The sequence below is a fragment of the Coregonus clupeaformis genome, chromosome 6 (genome assembly GCF_020615455.1).
Source record: "Coregonus clupeaformis isolate EN_2021a chromosome 6, ASM2061545v1, whole genome shotgun sequence".
Classification (NCBI taxonomy): Eukaryota; Metazoa; Chordata; class Actinopteri; order Salmoniformes; family Salmonidae; genus Coregonus; species Coregonus clupeaformis.
In genome coordinates this window covers 10,717,195-10,731,358 of record NC_059197.1, presented here as the reverse complement: position 1 = coordinate 10,731,358, position 14,164 = coordinate 10,717,195, and the positions used below count along the sequence as shown (strand labels likewise).

The window sequence follows — 14,164 nt, the reverse complement described above, 5'->3', positions numbered from 1 at the left end:
TGCTCGACATCGCCAAGGAGGCCTGGGAGGAGCAGCCATGCCAACAGCGGACACTGATCGACCATGTCGGGGCTATGAGGGAGAGAATGAAGGCCATCTATCCCATGATGCGGGAACACCTGGAGGCCAGTCAGCGGCAACAGCAAGCCTCCTACAACAGATCTGCTCAACCCAGGGAGTTTAAGCCGGGGGGACAGAGTGCTGGTCCTGGTGCCAACCGTTGAGTGTAAATTCCTGGCAACCTGGCAAGGACCATATGAGGTCATGGAACGCATGGGAGAAGTAAACTACAAGGTGAGGCAACCAGATAAAAGAAAAACTGAGCAGATTTATCATGTTAACCTTTTAAAGAAGTGGCACGCCAGAGAGGCGCTGTTCAGCTGTCTACCCCCCACAGAGACCAAGGAACCGGCGCGAGAAGAGGTTCAGCTGGGTCCAAATCTGTCCCCACATCAACGACAGATGGCCCTGGAACTCGTGGAGCAGAACCAGGATGTCTTCTCCTCCCTTCCCCGGTCACACAGAGGTGGTCCAACATGAGATCCGCACCATGCCTGGCCGAACGGTAAACCAGCGCCCTGCACCGCGTGCCAGAGGCTCGTAAAGTGGTTATACAGAAGGAGGTAATGAAGATGCGGGAGTTGGGAGTAATCGAAGAGTCCCACAGTGCCTGGGCAAGTCCCATCGTACTAGTTCCCAAGCCAGACGGTTCAGTACGATTTTGTAATGACTATCGAAAGTTGAATGAAGTGTCTGAATTTGATGCATACCCAATGCCTCGTGTCGATGATTTAATAGACTCCTTGGGGCATGCTCGTTTCCTAACCACTCTTGATCTCACAAAAGGCTACTGGCAGGTGCCCCTGACCCCGGCGTCTAAGGAGAAGACAGCCTTTGCCACCCCGGGAGGGGCTCTACCAGTATACCCGACTTCCGTTTGGTCTCCACGGGGCACCTGCCACGTTCCAACGCCTGATGGATCGAGTCCTTGCGCCCCACAAGAGGCACGCAGCGGCTTATTTGGATGATGTTGTTATACAAAGTCCGGATTGGGCCAGCCACATACCCCGGGTACAAGCGGTGCTGGATTCGCTCAGGGAAGCAGGGCTCACGGCAAACCCGAAGAAGTGCAAGCTGGCCTTCAGTGAGACAAACTACCTGGGGTACACCATTGGGCGGGGGTTGGTCAAACCACAGGAAGCCAAACTGCGGGCCATACAGGACTGGCCGCAGCCCATCACCAAGAAGCAAGTAAGGTCATTTTTGGGCCTCGCTGGCTACTATAGACGCTTTATTGCAGATTTTGCTACCATAGCTGCACCGTTGACGGAGCTGACGACCAAACGCCACTCACGAATGGTGAAGTGGAACCCTGCGGCGGAGGCGGCTTTCCTCAACCTGAAGCGAGCACTCTGCTCCAGTCCGATCCTGGTGGCACCAGACTTCAAGAAGGAATTCATTGTCCAAGCGGATGCTTCGGAGGTGGGTCTGGGTGCTGTCCTCACCCAGGCACATGACGGTGAAGAACATCCTATTCTCTACCTAAGCAGAAAGTTACTTCCAAGAGAGAAGAACTATTCAACGGTGGAGAAAGAATGTCTGGCTGTAGTCTGGGCCCTGGAGTCCCTTCGGTTCTATCTCCTGGGCCGACGTTTCATGGTGGTATCTGATCACGCCCCTCTGCAGTGGATGGCCAAGAACAAGGAATCAAACAGTAGAGTAACCAGATGGTTTTTGAGCTTGCAACCGTTTAACTTTTCTGTTGTCCACAGGGCTGGCAAGCACCACGGCAATGCGGACGCCCTCTCCCGGCGTGATGCCTTCTTCGCTGCCTTTACCCGACGAGGACGTCGGTCCCGAGGAGGGGGATGTGTGATGTCACGAGAGGCTGTGTCCTGGAGGGACGTTACATCCCCTGAGGTGGCTGCAAACCCAGACAGCTATGGCTCCATCTGCTGGTATGGTCGGGAACTCCACCCTCTATGGCCAATCTTCCCACGCAGCTGAAACAAATGAGGAGCTGATGAGCTGAAGGTTTGGGAAGGGAAGAGACACAGTCTCCAACCTGGGCTCTCTGGAGGACAAGAGTGCTGCACGTCCACTTCCATGAGGAATATAAGGATTTGGAGATACTTACCTTTGGGAAATACTCACCTTTGGATATATGCACCTGTGGAAATACGTGAGAGACATTTGGAAGGACTTTTTGCTGGGTTGGCCACTAGCTGCAACGTGGACTACAGTAAGGCTGGGGAAAAGTTATCTGAGCGAGTGAGAATTATGATTTTGGATGTGGAAGAGACATCCCTGAACTGTTAACCCTTAAAGAGCCACAAGAGAACAGAATTTTGTTATATTTTCGTTAATTTCCCAAGACCTATAATAAAATCCTTGTTTTGTTTGAACCTTGTCTCCTTGCACTACTTGAGCAATCCCGCTGAAAGCTGTGTAGCCTCTCGTGACGTCACAACATATATATACACATATATACATATACAGTGAGGGAAAAAAGTATTTGATCCCATGCTGATTTTGTACGTTTGCCCACTGACAAAGAAATGATCAGTCTATAATTTTGTTCAAATAAACCTACCATTAAAATTATAGACTGATCATTTCTTTGTCAGTTGGCAAACGTACAAAATCAGCAGGGGATCAAATACTTTTCCCCCCTCACTGTATAAGGTCCCACAGTTGACAGTGCATGTCAGAGCATAAACCAAGCCATGAGGACGAAGGAGCGTAAAATTCGTCTGTCCTCAGTTGCAACACTTACTACCTAGTTCCAAACTGCCTCTGGAAGCAACGTCAGCACAATAACTGTTTGTCGGGAGCTTAATGAAATGGGTTTCCATGGCTGAGCAGCCGCACACAAGTGTCGGCTGGAGTGGTGTAAAGATTGCTGCCATTGGACTCTGGATCAGTGGAAACGCGTTCTCTGAAGTGATGTATCACGCTTCACAATCTGGCAGTCTGACGAACAAATCTGGGTTTGGCGGATGCCAGGAGAACGCTACCTGCCCGAATGCATAGTGCCAACTGTACAGTTTGGTGGAGGAGGAATAATTGTCTGGGGCTGTTTTTCATGGTTCGGGCTAGACCCCTTAGTTCCAGTGAAGGGAAATCTTAACTCTACAGCATACATTGACATTCTAGACGATTCTGTTCTTCTACTTTGTGTGAATACTTATGTAAATGAGAAGTCTGTATTTAAATTTCAATACATTTGCCAAAAAACATGTTTTCACTTTGTCATTATGGGGTATTGTGTGTAGATCAGTGAGATTTTTTATTAATTTAATCAATTTTGAATTCAGGCTGTAACACAACAAAATGTGGAATAAGTCAAGGGGTATGCATACTTTCTGAAGGCACTGTGCAGTGCATTCGGAAAGTATTCAGATCCCTTGACCCAAATTTATAAAAACTAAAAAAACTAACCTTATTTACAGACCCTTTGCTATGAGACTCGAAATTGAGCTCAGGTGCATCCTGTTATCATTGATCATCCTTGAGATGTTTCTACAACTTGATTGGAGTCCACCTGTGGTAAATTCAATTGATTGGACATGATTTGGAGAGTCACACACACCTATCTATATAAGGTCCCAAAGTTGACAGTGCATGTCAGAGCAAAAACAAGCCATGAGGTCGAAGGAATTGTCCGTAGAGCTCCGAGACAGGATTGTGTCGAGGCACAGATCTGGGGAAGGGTACCAACACATTTCTGCTGCATTGAAGGTCCCCAAGAACACAGTGGCCGACCAAACTGAGCAATCGGGGGAAAGGGGCCTTGGTCAGGGAGGTGACCAAGAACCCGATGGTCACTCTGACAGAGTTCCTCTGTGGAGATGGGAGAACCTTCCAGAAGGACAACAATCTCTGCAGCACTCCACCAATCAAGCTTTTATGGTAGAGTAGCCAGACGGACGCCACTCCTCAGTAAAAGGCACATGACAGCCCGCTTGGTGTTTGCCAAAAGGCACCTAAAGGACTCTCGGAACCATGAAACAAGATTCTTTGGTCTGATAAAACCAAGATTGAACTCTTTGGCCTGAATGCCAAGCCCCACATCTGGAAGAAACCTGGCACCATCCCTACGGTGAAGCATGGTGGTGGCAGCATCATGCTGCAGGGATGTTTTTCAGCGGCAGGGACTGGGAGACTAATCAGGATTGAGGGAAAGATGATTGGAGCAAAGTACAGAGAGATCCTTGATGAAAACCTGCTCCAGAGCGCTCAGGACCTCAGACTGGGGCGAAGGTTCACCTTCCAACAGGACAATGACCCTAAGCACACAACTCCCCAAAGACCGGTGTGCCAAGCTTGTAGCGTCATACCCAAGAAGACTCAAGGCTGTAATCGCTGCCAAAGGTACTTCAACAAAGTACTGAGTAAAGGGTCTGAATACTCATGTAAATGTGTTAATTCTGTTTTTTAATTTCTTTTGAAATTTTCAAAAATTTCTAAAAAAAGATTGATGAGAAAAAAAATCTAATTTTATCCATTTCAGAATAAGGCTGTAACGTTTTTTTTGCTAATTTTGTGCCATGGACTTCTTTCTCGACGAGGCTAGGTCAAATCCAATACATTACAACACAGAGTGAGACCCTCTCTATTTTCAAGTATTGTGGTGGCAGCATCATGTTATGGGTATGCTTGTCATCGGCAGGGACTGGGGAGTTTGTCAGGATCAAAATAAATATTAAAGCAGCAAAGCCCAGGTACAAAGTTGGAGGAACCCCTCCCCTCCCCTCCCCTCAGTCTTCGGAAAAAGTAACCCTGGGATAGTTTTATTTTTCAGTGAGAAAAGTACACAAATGTTAATGCCAAAGACACACCAGAAAGGCTTTCCAAGAGGTGTTGAGTGGTCTAGTCTCAGTCCTGAGTTAAATTTGCTTGAAAATCAGAGACATGGTTTGAATATTGCTGTCCATCAATGATTCCCAACCAAATGTAATGAGCTTGAGCAACTTTGACAAAAACAATGGATAACACCTTCCTAATATTGAGTTGCACCCCCTTTTGCCCTCAGAACAGCCTCAATTCGTCAGGGCATGGACTCTACAAGGTGTTGAAAGCGTTCCACAGGGATGCTGGCCCATGTTGACTCCAATGCTTCCCACAGTTGTGTCCAGTTGTCTGGATGTCCTTTTTGTGTGGTGAACCATTCTTGATACACACAGGAAACTATTGAGCGTGAAAACCCAGCAGTGTTGCAGTTCTTGACACATTGAAACTGGTGCGCCTGGCACCTACTACCATACCCCGTTCAAAGGCACTGAAATCTTTGGTCCTGCCCATTCACCCTCTGAATGGAACGCATACACAATCCATGTCTCAATTGTCTCAAGGCTTAAAAATCATTCTTTAACCTGTCTCCTCCCCTTCATCTACACTGATTGAAGTGGATTTACCAAGTGACATCAATAAGGGATCATAGCTTTCACCTGGTCAGTCTACATCATGGAAAGAGCAGGTGTTCCTAATGTTTTGTACACTCAGTGTATGTTGCCCTAAGAGGTGGTAGAATCTTAATGAAAATCATTTACAGCTGTAATGGTTGCCAAAGGTGCTTCCACCAAGTATTAACTCAGGGGGGTGGAGACTTTTCCAATTATGGTATTAATTGTTTTGGGGTGGGGGGAGAATTTTCTATAACCTTCTTTCACTTTGAAATGTGGAGTAGATTATGTAGATCTGTAAAAAATGTAATTAGATTACATGTTAAGGCAGCAAAATGTGGAAAAAGTTGAAGGGTAGTATAGACGTTCTATAGACTGTATATCCTGTGTTCCACCACCTGTTGATTCGTTATCTCATTCTCTTCTGGTTATGATAGGGTCAGACTACTCACACTTACACATTGGGCCTGATTGCTGTCTGTGTGTATTGCAGGGAGGAGGAGGGCCGGCGGAGGACCAAAGCTCTTCAGAGACAGCTGCTTGACATCCACAAGGAAAAATCTCTGGAGCTGCAGGTACCATAACTGAGGATGACAACTGAGACACACTCCTTCACGTGCCCACTATGATTTGCAATCTAGTAATGGGCTACACATTGACTGACTCTTGGTGGTGCTTGAAGTGCCTTGAGGACATCAGACGTCGTTGTCTTTGAAAATCGGGGTGAGGCTTAGAAACTGTCTTAATGTCGTCCCTTTAGCGACGCGAGGAGATGACTGCCCACCTGAAGGACCAGCTACAGGAGATGAAGGCTAAGACTGGACTGGAGAGGAAATATGTGAAGAGCAGCGCAGAGCTGCTAGTATACCAGGGACAGAAGACCAACATACACGCTGAGAAGCAGCTGGAGGATGAGATCAGGGTGTGTGTGTTTTTGTGGCGCTGTTCAGAATCATCCCCTAGCCCCTAAGGCTGTGTTTACACAGGCAGCCCAATTCTGATCTTTTGCCCAATTAGCGGCAAACATCTGATCTGATTGGTCAAAAGACCAATTAGTGGTGAAAGATCCGAATTGGGCTGCCTGTGTAAACGTAGCCTAAGTGCCTCATGCAGGGGCGGATTGGCCATCTGGCAATTCTGGCATATGCCAGATAGGCTGGACTATTTTTATGTTGGATGGGCTGGTCGAAATTGACACACACAAATATTATTTATATAAAGACATGGCCGGCGGCCCATGGGCCTGTTATGATTTGTTGTACAGATTTTTGCGCAATTTCTATGTTATACTAATCTATAATGAGCCTTTGGCTGATCAGTGGGCAACGGCGATCTAGTTAATATGTATTGAGTTTACACTTCCTCAGATGTTGAACCCCAAGTTAATTAGCCTATGATATTAGTTAGTGCACATAAAGATGTTTTTAAATGTTATGTGTCAGCACTGCTCCCTGTGTCTAAGTAGGGTCAGGGTGTAGGGTGAATGTGTGGGGTGTGTGTGGGGTGTGTGTGTGGGGGGTGAGTTGCCGGCGTACGCAGTGATATGGGCTGGTGTGGATGAAATGCCAGGGCTGAATTCTTGTCCCAGTCCGCCCATGTAGATCTAATAGAATTGGGTAGGTATTGCTTTTTTGCAAATACCTACACATTTCTTATAGCTATCCCATCCTTTCAGATCTACACAAGAGGCTAGGGGGGGTTGTTTCTGGGCAGAGCCTTTGGTGTGACTTGGCTACAGACTTTGTAGTAACTGAGAGGTTTGGCCGTACAGAGATGGTTACCATTACATGTGTATCTGTGTAATCATTGTTCCTCTGTCCTCAGCTACTGCAGGAGAGGTTGGAGGAGGAGAGGAGAGTTCATATGGAGATGGAGACTTTCCTCAAGGAACATCAGACAGTATGTGTGCAGTGATGGTTGGAAAATGGCATGACATGACCCGTGTATAGGAGCATAATTTAACTTTTATGCGACATATATATTTGGTGTAGTAGGGTGACTTGGTACGTTCTTTGAGCTGCCATCCTAAAACATCTAACGCTTTTTTTTTATTGAGATAGTAGAATCCCAAATCAATCCCTAGCCCCTGTTCAGGGGTCGGCAACCTTTACGTCAGGAAGAGACGTTTGTTTTGTTTTTTTTATCACAAAAAACGAGAGTTGGGGGAGCCGTACAAGAAATTGATGAGCCCTTGTCTAGAGCAATAGCGGCCATAGCTGGGATTCAGCTCCACGGACAGCAGCCCATCAATTCACTGCAAAATCGGACATTCAGAACCATATAACAGTGGACAGCGGCTGTCAGCCATATTTGGCTGTCAGGTGAAGCCGCAACAATGTGTGTAATGTGTGTTTGTGTGCGCCCTTCAGAGTCTGGGGGAGAAGCTGGAGGTGTGGATGGAGCGCTATGAGAGAGACATGGAGGACAAGCAGCAGGAGCTCAACAGCCTGAGGAACAACAAAGCTAACAATCTCTCCCAGCTCCAGGAGTTGGCCAAGAAGGTGAGGACAGATAGCCTGGGTCGATTTCATTAGGCACCAAACAGGGAAAAAAACGGACTGAAACAGGGAGGGACCACATGGACTTTTCTAAAAAGAAACTGTCGTTTTCATTTTCCGTTGCATAATGTTTTGCTACAGTGTGCCCTAATGAATACAACCCTGGTCTGCATGGTTCGCAACCCATTGCTCCCTGTAGTATACAGTTCAGCGCACTGACATTAGGTAATGAATAGCATAGTAGGCGTGATATACACTGAGTATACCAAACATTAGGAACACCTTCCTAATATTGCCACCATGCCTAAGATCACCATGTGCAATGCCAAGCCTCGGCTGGAGTGGTGTAAAACTCGCCACCATTGGACTCTGGAGCAGTGGAAACGTGTTCGCTGGAGTGATTAATCACGCTTCACCATCTGGCAGTCCGACGGACGAATCTGGGTTTGGCGGATTCCAGTAGAACGCTACCTGCCCCAATGCGTAGTGCCAACTGTAACATTTGATGGAGGAGGAATAATGGTCTGGGGCTGTTTTTCATGGTTCAGGCTAGGCCCCTTAGTTCCAGTGAAGGGAAATCTTAACGCTACAGCATACAATGACATTCTAGACGATTCTGTGCAACAGTTTGGGGAAGACCCTTTCCTGTTTCAAAGCGAGGTCCATACAGAAATATTTTGTCGAGATCGGTGTGGAAGAACTTAACAGGTCTGCACAGAGCCCTGACCTTCTCCCTTCACAGAACAGCGCAAACTGGCTCTAACCAGAATAGAAAGAGGAGTGGGAGGCCCTGGTGCACAACTGAGCAAGAGGACAAATACATTAGTGTCTAGTTTGAGAAACAGGTGCCTCACAGGTCCTCAATTAGCAGCTTCATTAAATAGTACCTGCAAAACACCAGTCTCAACGTCAACAGTGAGATATGGCTTTTCTTTGCCTAGAAGGTCCCGCCTCTTCACTGTTGATGTTGAGACTGGTGTTTTGCTTCTTTAAAATCAGCACAATAGTTTTCAGCTGTGCTAACATAATTGCAAAAGGGTTTTCTAATGATCAATTAGCCTTTTAAAATGATAAACTTGGATTAGCAAACACAACGTGCCATTGGAACACAGGACTGATGGTTGCTGATAATGGGCCTCTGTACGCCTGTGTAGATATTCCATGAAAAATCAGCCGTTTCCAGCTACAATAGGCATTTACAACATTAACAATGTCTACACTGTACTTCTGATCAATTTGATGTTATTTTAATGGACAAAAATACATTTAAATTCAGTTTTTCACAATTCCTGACATTTAATCCTAGTCAAGATTCCCTGTCTTAGGTCAGTTAGGATCACCACTTTATTTTAAGAATGTGAAATGTCAGAATAATAGTAGAGAGAATGATTTATTTAAGCTTTTATTTCTTTCATCACATTCCCAGTGGGTCAGAAGTTTACATACACTCAATTAGTATTTGGTAACATTGCCTTTAAATTGTTTAACTTGGGTCAAACGTTTCGGGTAGCCTTCCACAAGCTTCCCACAATAAGTTGGGTGAATTTTGGCCCATTCCTCTTGACAGAGCTGGTGTAACTGAGTCAGGTCTGTAGGCCTCCTTGCTCGCACACGCTTTTTCAGTTCTGCCCACAAATGTTCTATAGGATTGAGGTCAGGGCTTTGTGATGGCCACTCCAATACCTTGAATTTGTTGTCCTTAAGCCATTTTGCCACAACTTTAGAAGTATGCTTGGGGTCATTGTCTATTTGGAAGACCCATTTGCGACCAAGCTTTAACTTCCTAACTGATGTCTTGATGTTGCTTCAATATATCCACATAATGTTCCTTCCTCATGATGCCATCTATTTTGTGAAGTGCACCAGTCCCTCCTGCAGCAAAGCACCCCCACAGCATGATGCTGCCACCCCCGTGCTTCACGGTTGGGATGGTGTTCTTCGGCTTGCAAGCAACCCTCTTTTTCCTCCAAACATAACGATGGTCATTATGGCCAAACAGTTCTATTTTTGTTTCATCAGACCAGAGGACATTTCTCCAAAACGAACTATCTTTGTCCCCATGTGCAGTTGCAAACCGTAGTCTGGCTTTTTTATGGCGGTTTTAGAGCAGTGGCTTCTTCCTTGCTGAGCGGCCTTTCAGGTTATGTCGATATAGGACTCGTTTTACTGTGGATATAGATACTTTTGTACTTGTTTCCTCCAGCATCTTCACAAGGTCCTTTGCTGTTGTTCTGGGATTGATTTGCACTTTTCGCACCAAAGTACGTTCATCTCTAGGAGACAGAACGCGTCTCTTTCCTGAGCGGTATGATGGCTGCGTGGTCCTATGGTGTTTATACTTGCGTACCATTGTTTGTACAGATGAACGTGGTACCTTCAGGCGTTTGGAAATTGCTCCCAAGGATGAACCAGACTTGTGGAGGTCTACAATTATTTTTCTGAGGTCTTGACTGATTTGTTTAGATTTTCCCATGATGTCAAGCAAAGAGGCACTGAGTTAGAAGGTAGGCCTTGAAATACATCCACAGGTACACCTCCAATTAATATGCCATTTAGCAGACGCTTTTATCCAAAGCGACTTACAGTCATGTGTGCATACATTTTTACGTATGGGTGGTCCCGGGGATTGAACCCACTACCCTGGTGTTACAAACGCCATGCTCTACCAATTGAGTAACAGAGTGACTCAAATGATGTCAATTAGCCTATCAGAAGCTTCTAAAGCCATGACATCTTTTTTCTGGAATTTTCCAAGCTGTTTAAAGGCACAGTCAACTTAGTGTATGTAAACTTCTGACCCACTGAATTATAAGTGAAATAATATTGTGTCATGCACAAAGTAGATGTCCTAACCGACTTGCCAAAACTATAGTTAAAGAAGAAATTTGTGGAGTGGTTGAAAAACAAGTTTTAATGACTCCAACCTACGTGTATGTAAACTTCAGACTTCAACTGTATGTATGTATGTATGTATGTGTATATATATATATATATACACACACACACACTGCTCAAAAAAATAAAGGGAACACTTAAACAACACATCCTAGATCTGAATGAATGAAATAATCTTATTAAATACTTTTTTGTTTACATAGTTGAATGTGCTGACAACAAAATCACACAAAAATTATCAATATAAATCAAATTAATCAACCCATGGAGGTCTGGATTTGGAGTCACCCTCAAAATTAAAGTGGAAAACCACACTAAAGGCTGATCCAACTTTGATGTAATGTCCTTAAAACAAGTCAAAATGAGGCTCAGTAGTGTGTGTGGCCTCCACGTGCCTGTATGACCTCCCTACAACGCCTGGGCATGCTCCTGATGAGGTGGCAGATGGTCTCCTGAGGGATCTCTTCCCAGACCTGGACTAAAGCATCCGCCAACTCCTGGACAGTCTGTGGTGCAACGTGGCGTTGGTGGATGGAGCGAGACATGATGTCCCAGATGTGCTCAATTGGATTCAGGTCTGGGGAACAGGTGGGCCAGTCCATAGCATCAATGCCTTCCTCTTGCAGGAACTGCTGACACACTCCAGCCACATGAGGTCTAGCATTGTCTTGCATTAGGAGGAACCCAGGGCCAACCGCACCAGCATATGGTCTCACAAGGGGTCTGAGGATCTCATCTCGATACCTAATGGCAGTCAGGCTACCTCTGGCGAGCACATGGAGGGCTGTGCAGCCCCCCAAAGAAATGCCACCCCACACCATGACTGACCCACCGCCAAACCGGTCATGCTGGAGGATGTTGCAGGCAGCAGAACGTTCTCCACGGCGTCTCCAGACTCTGTCACGTCTGTCACGTGCTCAATGTGAACCTGCTTTCATCTGTGAAGAGCACAGGGCGCCAGTGGCGAATTTGCCAATCTTGGTGTTCTCTGGCAAATGCCAAACGTCCTGCACGGTGTTGGGCTGTAAACACAACCCCCACATGTGGATGTCGGGCCCTCATACCACCCTCATGGAGTCTGTTTCTGACCGTTTGAGCAGACACATGCACATTTGTGGCCTGCTGGAGGTCATTTTGCAGGGCTCTGGCAGTGCTCTTCCTGCTCCTCCTTGCACAAAGGCGGAGGTAGCAGTCCTGCTGCTGGGTTGTTGCCCTCCTATGGCCTCCTCCACGTCTCCTGATGTACTGGCCTGTCTCCTGGTAGCGCCTCCATGCTCTGGACAGTACGCTGACAGACACAGCAAACCTTCTTGCCACAGCTCGCATTGATGTGCCATCCTGGATGAGCTGCACTACCTGAGCCACTTGTGTGGGTTGTAGACTCCGTCTCATGCTACCACTAGAGTGAAAGCACCGCCAGCATTCAAAAGTGACCAAAACATCAGCCAGGAAGCATAGGAACTGAGAAGTGGTCTGTGGTCACCACCTGCAGAACCACTTCTTTATTGGGGGTGTCTTGCTAATTGCCTATAATTTCCACCTGTTGTCTATTCCATTTGCACAACAGCATGTGAAATGTATTGTCAATCAGTGTTGCTTCTTAAGTGGACAGTTTGATTTCACAGAAGTGTGATTGACTTGGAATTACATTGTGTTGTTTAAGTGTTCCCTTTATTTTTTTGAGCAGTGTGTGTGTATGTGTGTATATTATATATATATATATATATATATATATATATATATATACACACACACACACCCATTGATTCTCTAAGAATATAACTTATAAATGTGCATGAGTATAGTTCACCTGTCAAACCCCATCAAAGTTTGTTTTAACTCTGTTTGTAAACATTGTAAATGTAAATGGTTAAAACTATAATTTTGATATCATGGTCAGTACTTGCATACATTGTCTATATATATATATATATATATATATATATATATATATATATATATATATATATATATATATATATATATATATATATATATATATACATACACATACATACATACACACACTGTATGAATTTGAGATGTTACATTTCTCCAGCCCTATCACTCAGCTTTTTACTAAAACAGACTGAAATTGCCGCTTTAAGAAAGTATACCCGTATGGAATAGAAATTGTACTCTGGATATTGACTCGGTCTTTGTACTTTCTAATGTTCCAGTACAGAGACAGTGAGCAGGTGGTCATCGAGGACAGGTTGGAGAAAGAGGCCCGACGCAGGCAGCTGGAGATGGAACACATGGAGCGAGACGCAGCCACCAAGGTAATTATTGAACAATCTTCAATAACCATTGGGCTCTGGTCAAAATGTGTGCACTATGTAGGGAATAGGGTGTCATCTGGGACGTAGACTCTAAGCCCGGCATCTACTCCACTTGTCCAGCAAGGAAACCAATCTCATCCAGAGGCAGTGCAGTGTTTTGTGGCATCCATCTTGGTTTATTGTTTAGATGATCGACTCGTTATTGTTGCTATGTTCCCCACGTTCTACCAAGTGATTTTCAGCTCTTATTCTCTGCAAGCCGGAAAAGAACACAACTGTACTCCTCTTCTTTTGTTTATTACACTAAAACGTTTTTTAATGATACTGAACCGTCTTATTCCCTGTCGGTCACCTGCAGATCCAGTCGTGGTGGAGGGGAACGTTAGTGCGACGCGGTCTGGGCCCCTTTAAGAAAGGCAAGAAGCCCAAGTCCAAGGAGGGAAAGAAGGGGAAGAAGAAAAAGTGAGGTGTCCCGGCTTCAGGAGCTCCAGTGAAAGGAAACCCAAACAAATCTCAATACAGACTTTTCATCAATGTTCAATTCCTGATTACAGACTAAGTCAATACTTGGCCTTTAGGCAAATATATCTTCAATGAGAACTGCTGTTTTTTTTTCTTTAACAGAGTAAAGTTGGCATGGCCATTTTGAATACCACCATTGCAAGGTTCTTACTTATATGCAGTCTAACACAAGGGCAAGAATGGTAATAAACAAGCGCACTCATGAGACTGAAATGGGCAACTTTTATTAATGCACTTTAAAGAAAGCCAAATATTCATTCCAGAAAATAATTCAATTTTGTACATGTTTTCAGGGACAATTTCTCAGCAAACGGTGTAAAAATTTAAATTTAAAAAGACCACGTCGCGGTCATGAAAGAAGGTCCTCTCTGTATGTGGGAAGTAGTACATACTTGTAAACAAATGGAATGTATCTATTTTACTGTACAAATGTCACAGGGTCCAGACCCAGCAGTAGGGGAACATGATTTCTGCTGGAGAAAGCCCAAGTCAGGAGGAGGGGAAAAAACACAAATATCTATACAAGACATTTATAATAATATATTTAAATCACCTTTAACTT

At 45.1% G+C, this 14,164-nt stretch overlaps 1 protein-coding gene across 2 annotated transcripts in view; it reads left to right on the top strand.

The window, feature by feature from the left end:
- Window positions 1-13,809, top strand: part of iqcg (IQ motif containing G) — a 28,646-nt gene extending 14,837 nt beyond the window's left edge. For both annotated transcript variants that reach the window (XM_041877238.1, XM_041877237.1), the window contains exons 5-10: window positions 5,899-5,980; window positions 6,166-6,327; window positions 7,230-7,304; window positions 7,775-7,906; window positions 12,979-13,080; window positions 13,439-13,809. In XM_041877238.1, coding sequence (XP_041733172.1) covers window positions 5,899-5,980; window positions 6,166-6,327; window positions 7,230-7,304; window positions 7,775-7,906; window positions 12,979-13,080; window positions 13,439-13,546 — 661 coding nt within the window. In that variant the 3' untranslated portion in view covers window positions 13,547-13,809. The remainder of the gene's footprint in view (window positions 1-5,898; window positions 5,981-6,165; window positions 6,328-7,229; window positions 7,305-7,774; window positions 7,907-12,978; window positions 13,081-13,438) is intronic.
- Window positions 13,810-14,164: the final 355 nt, after the last annotated feature.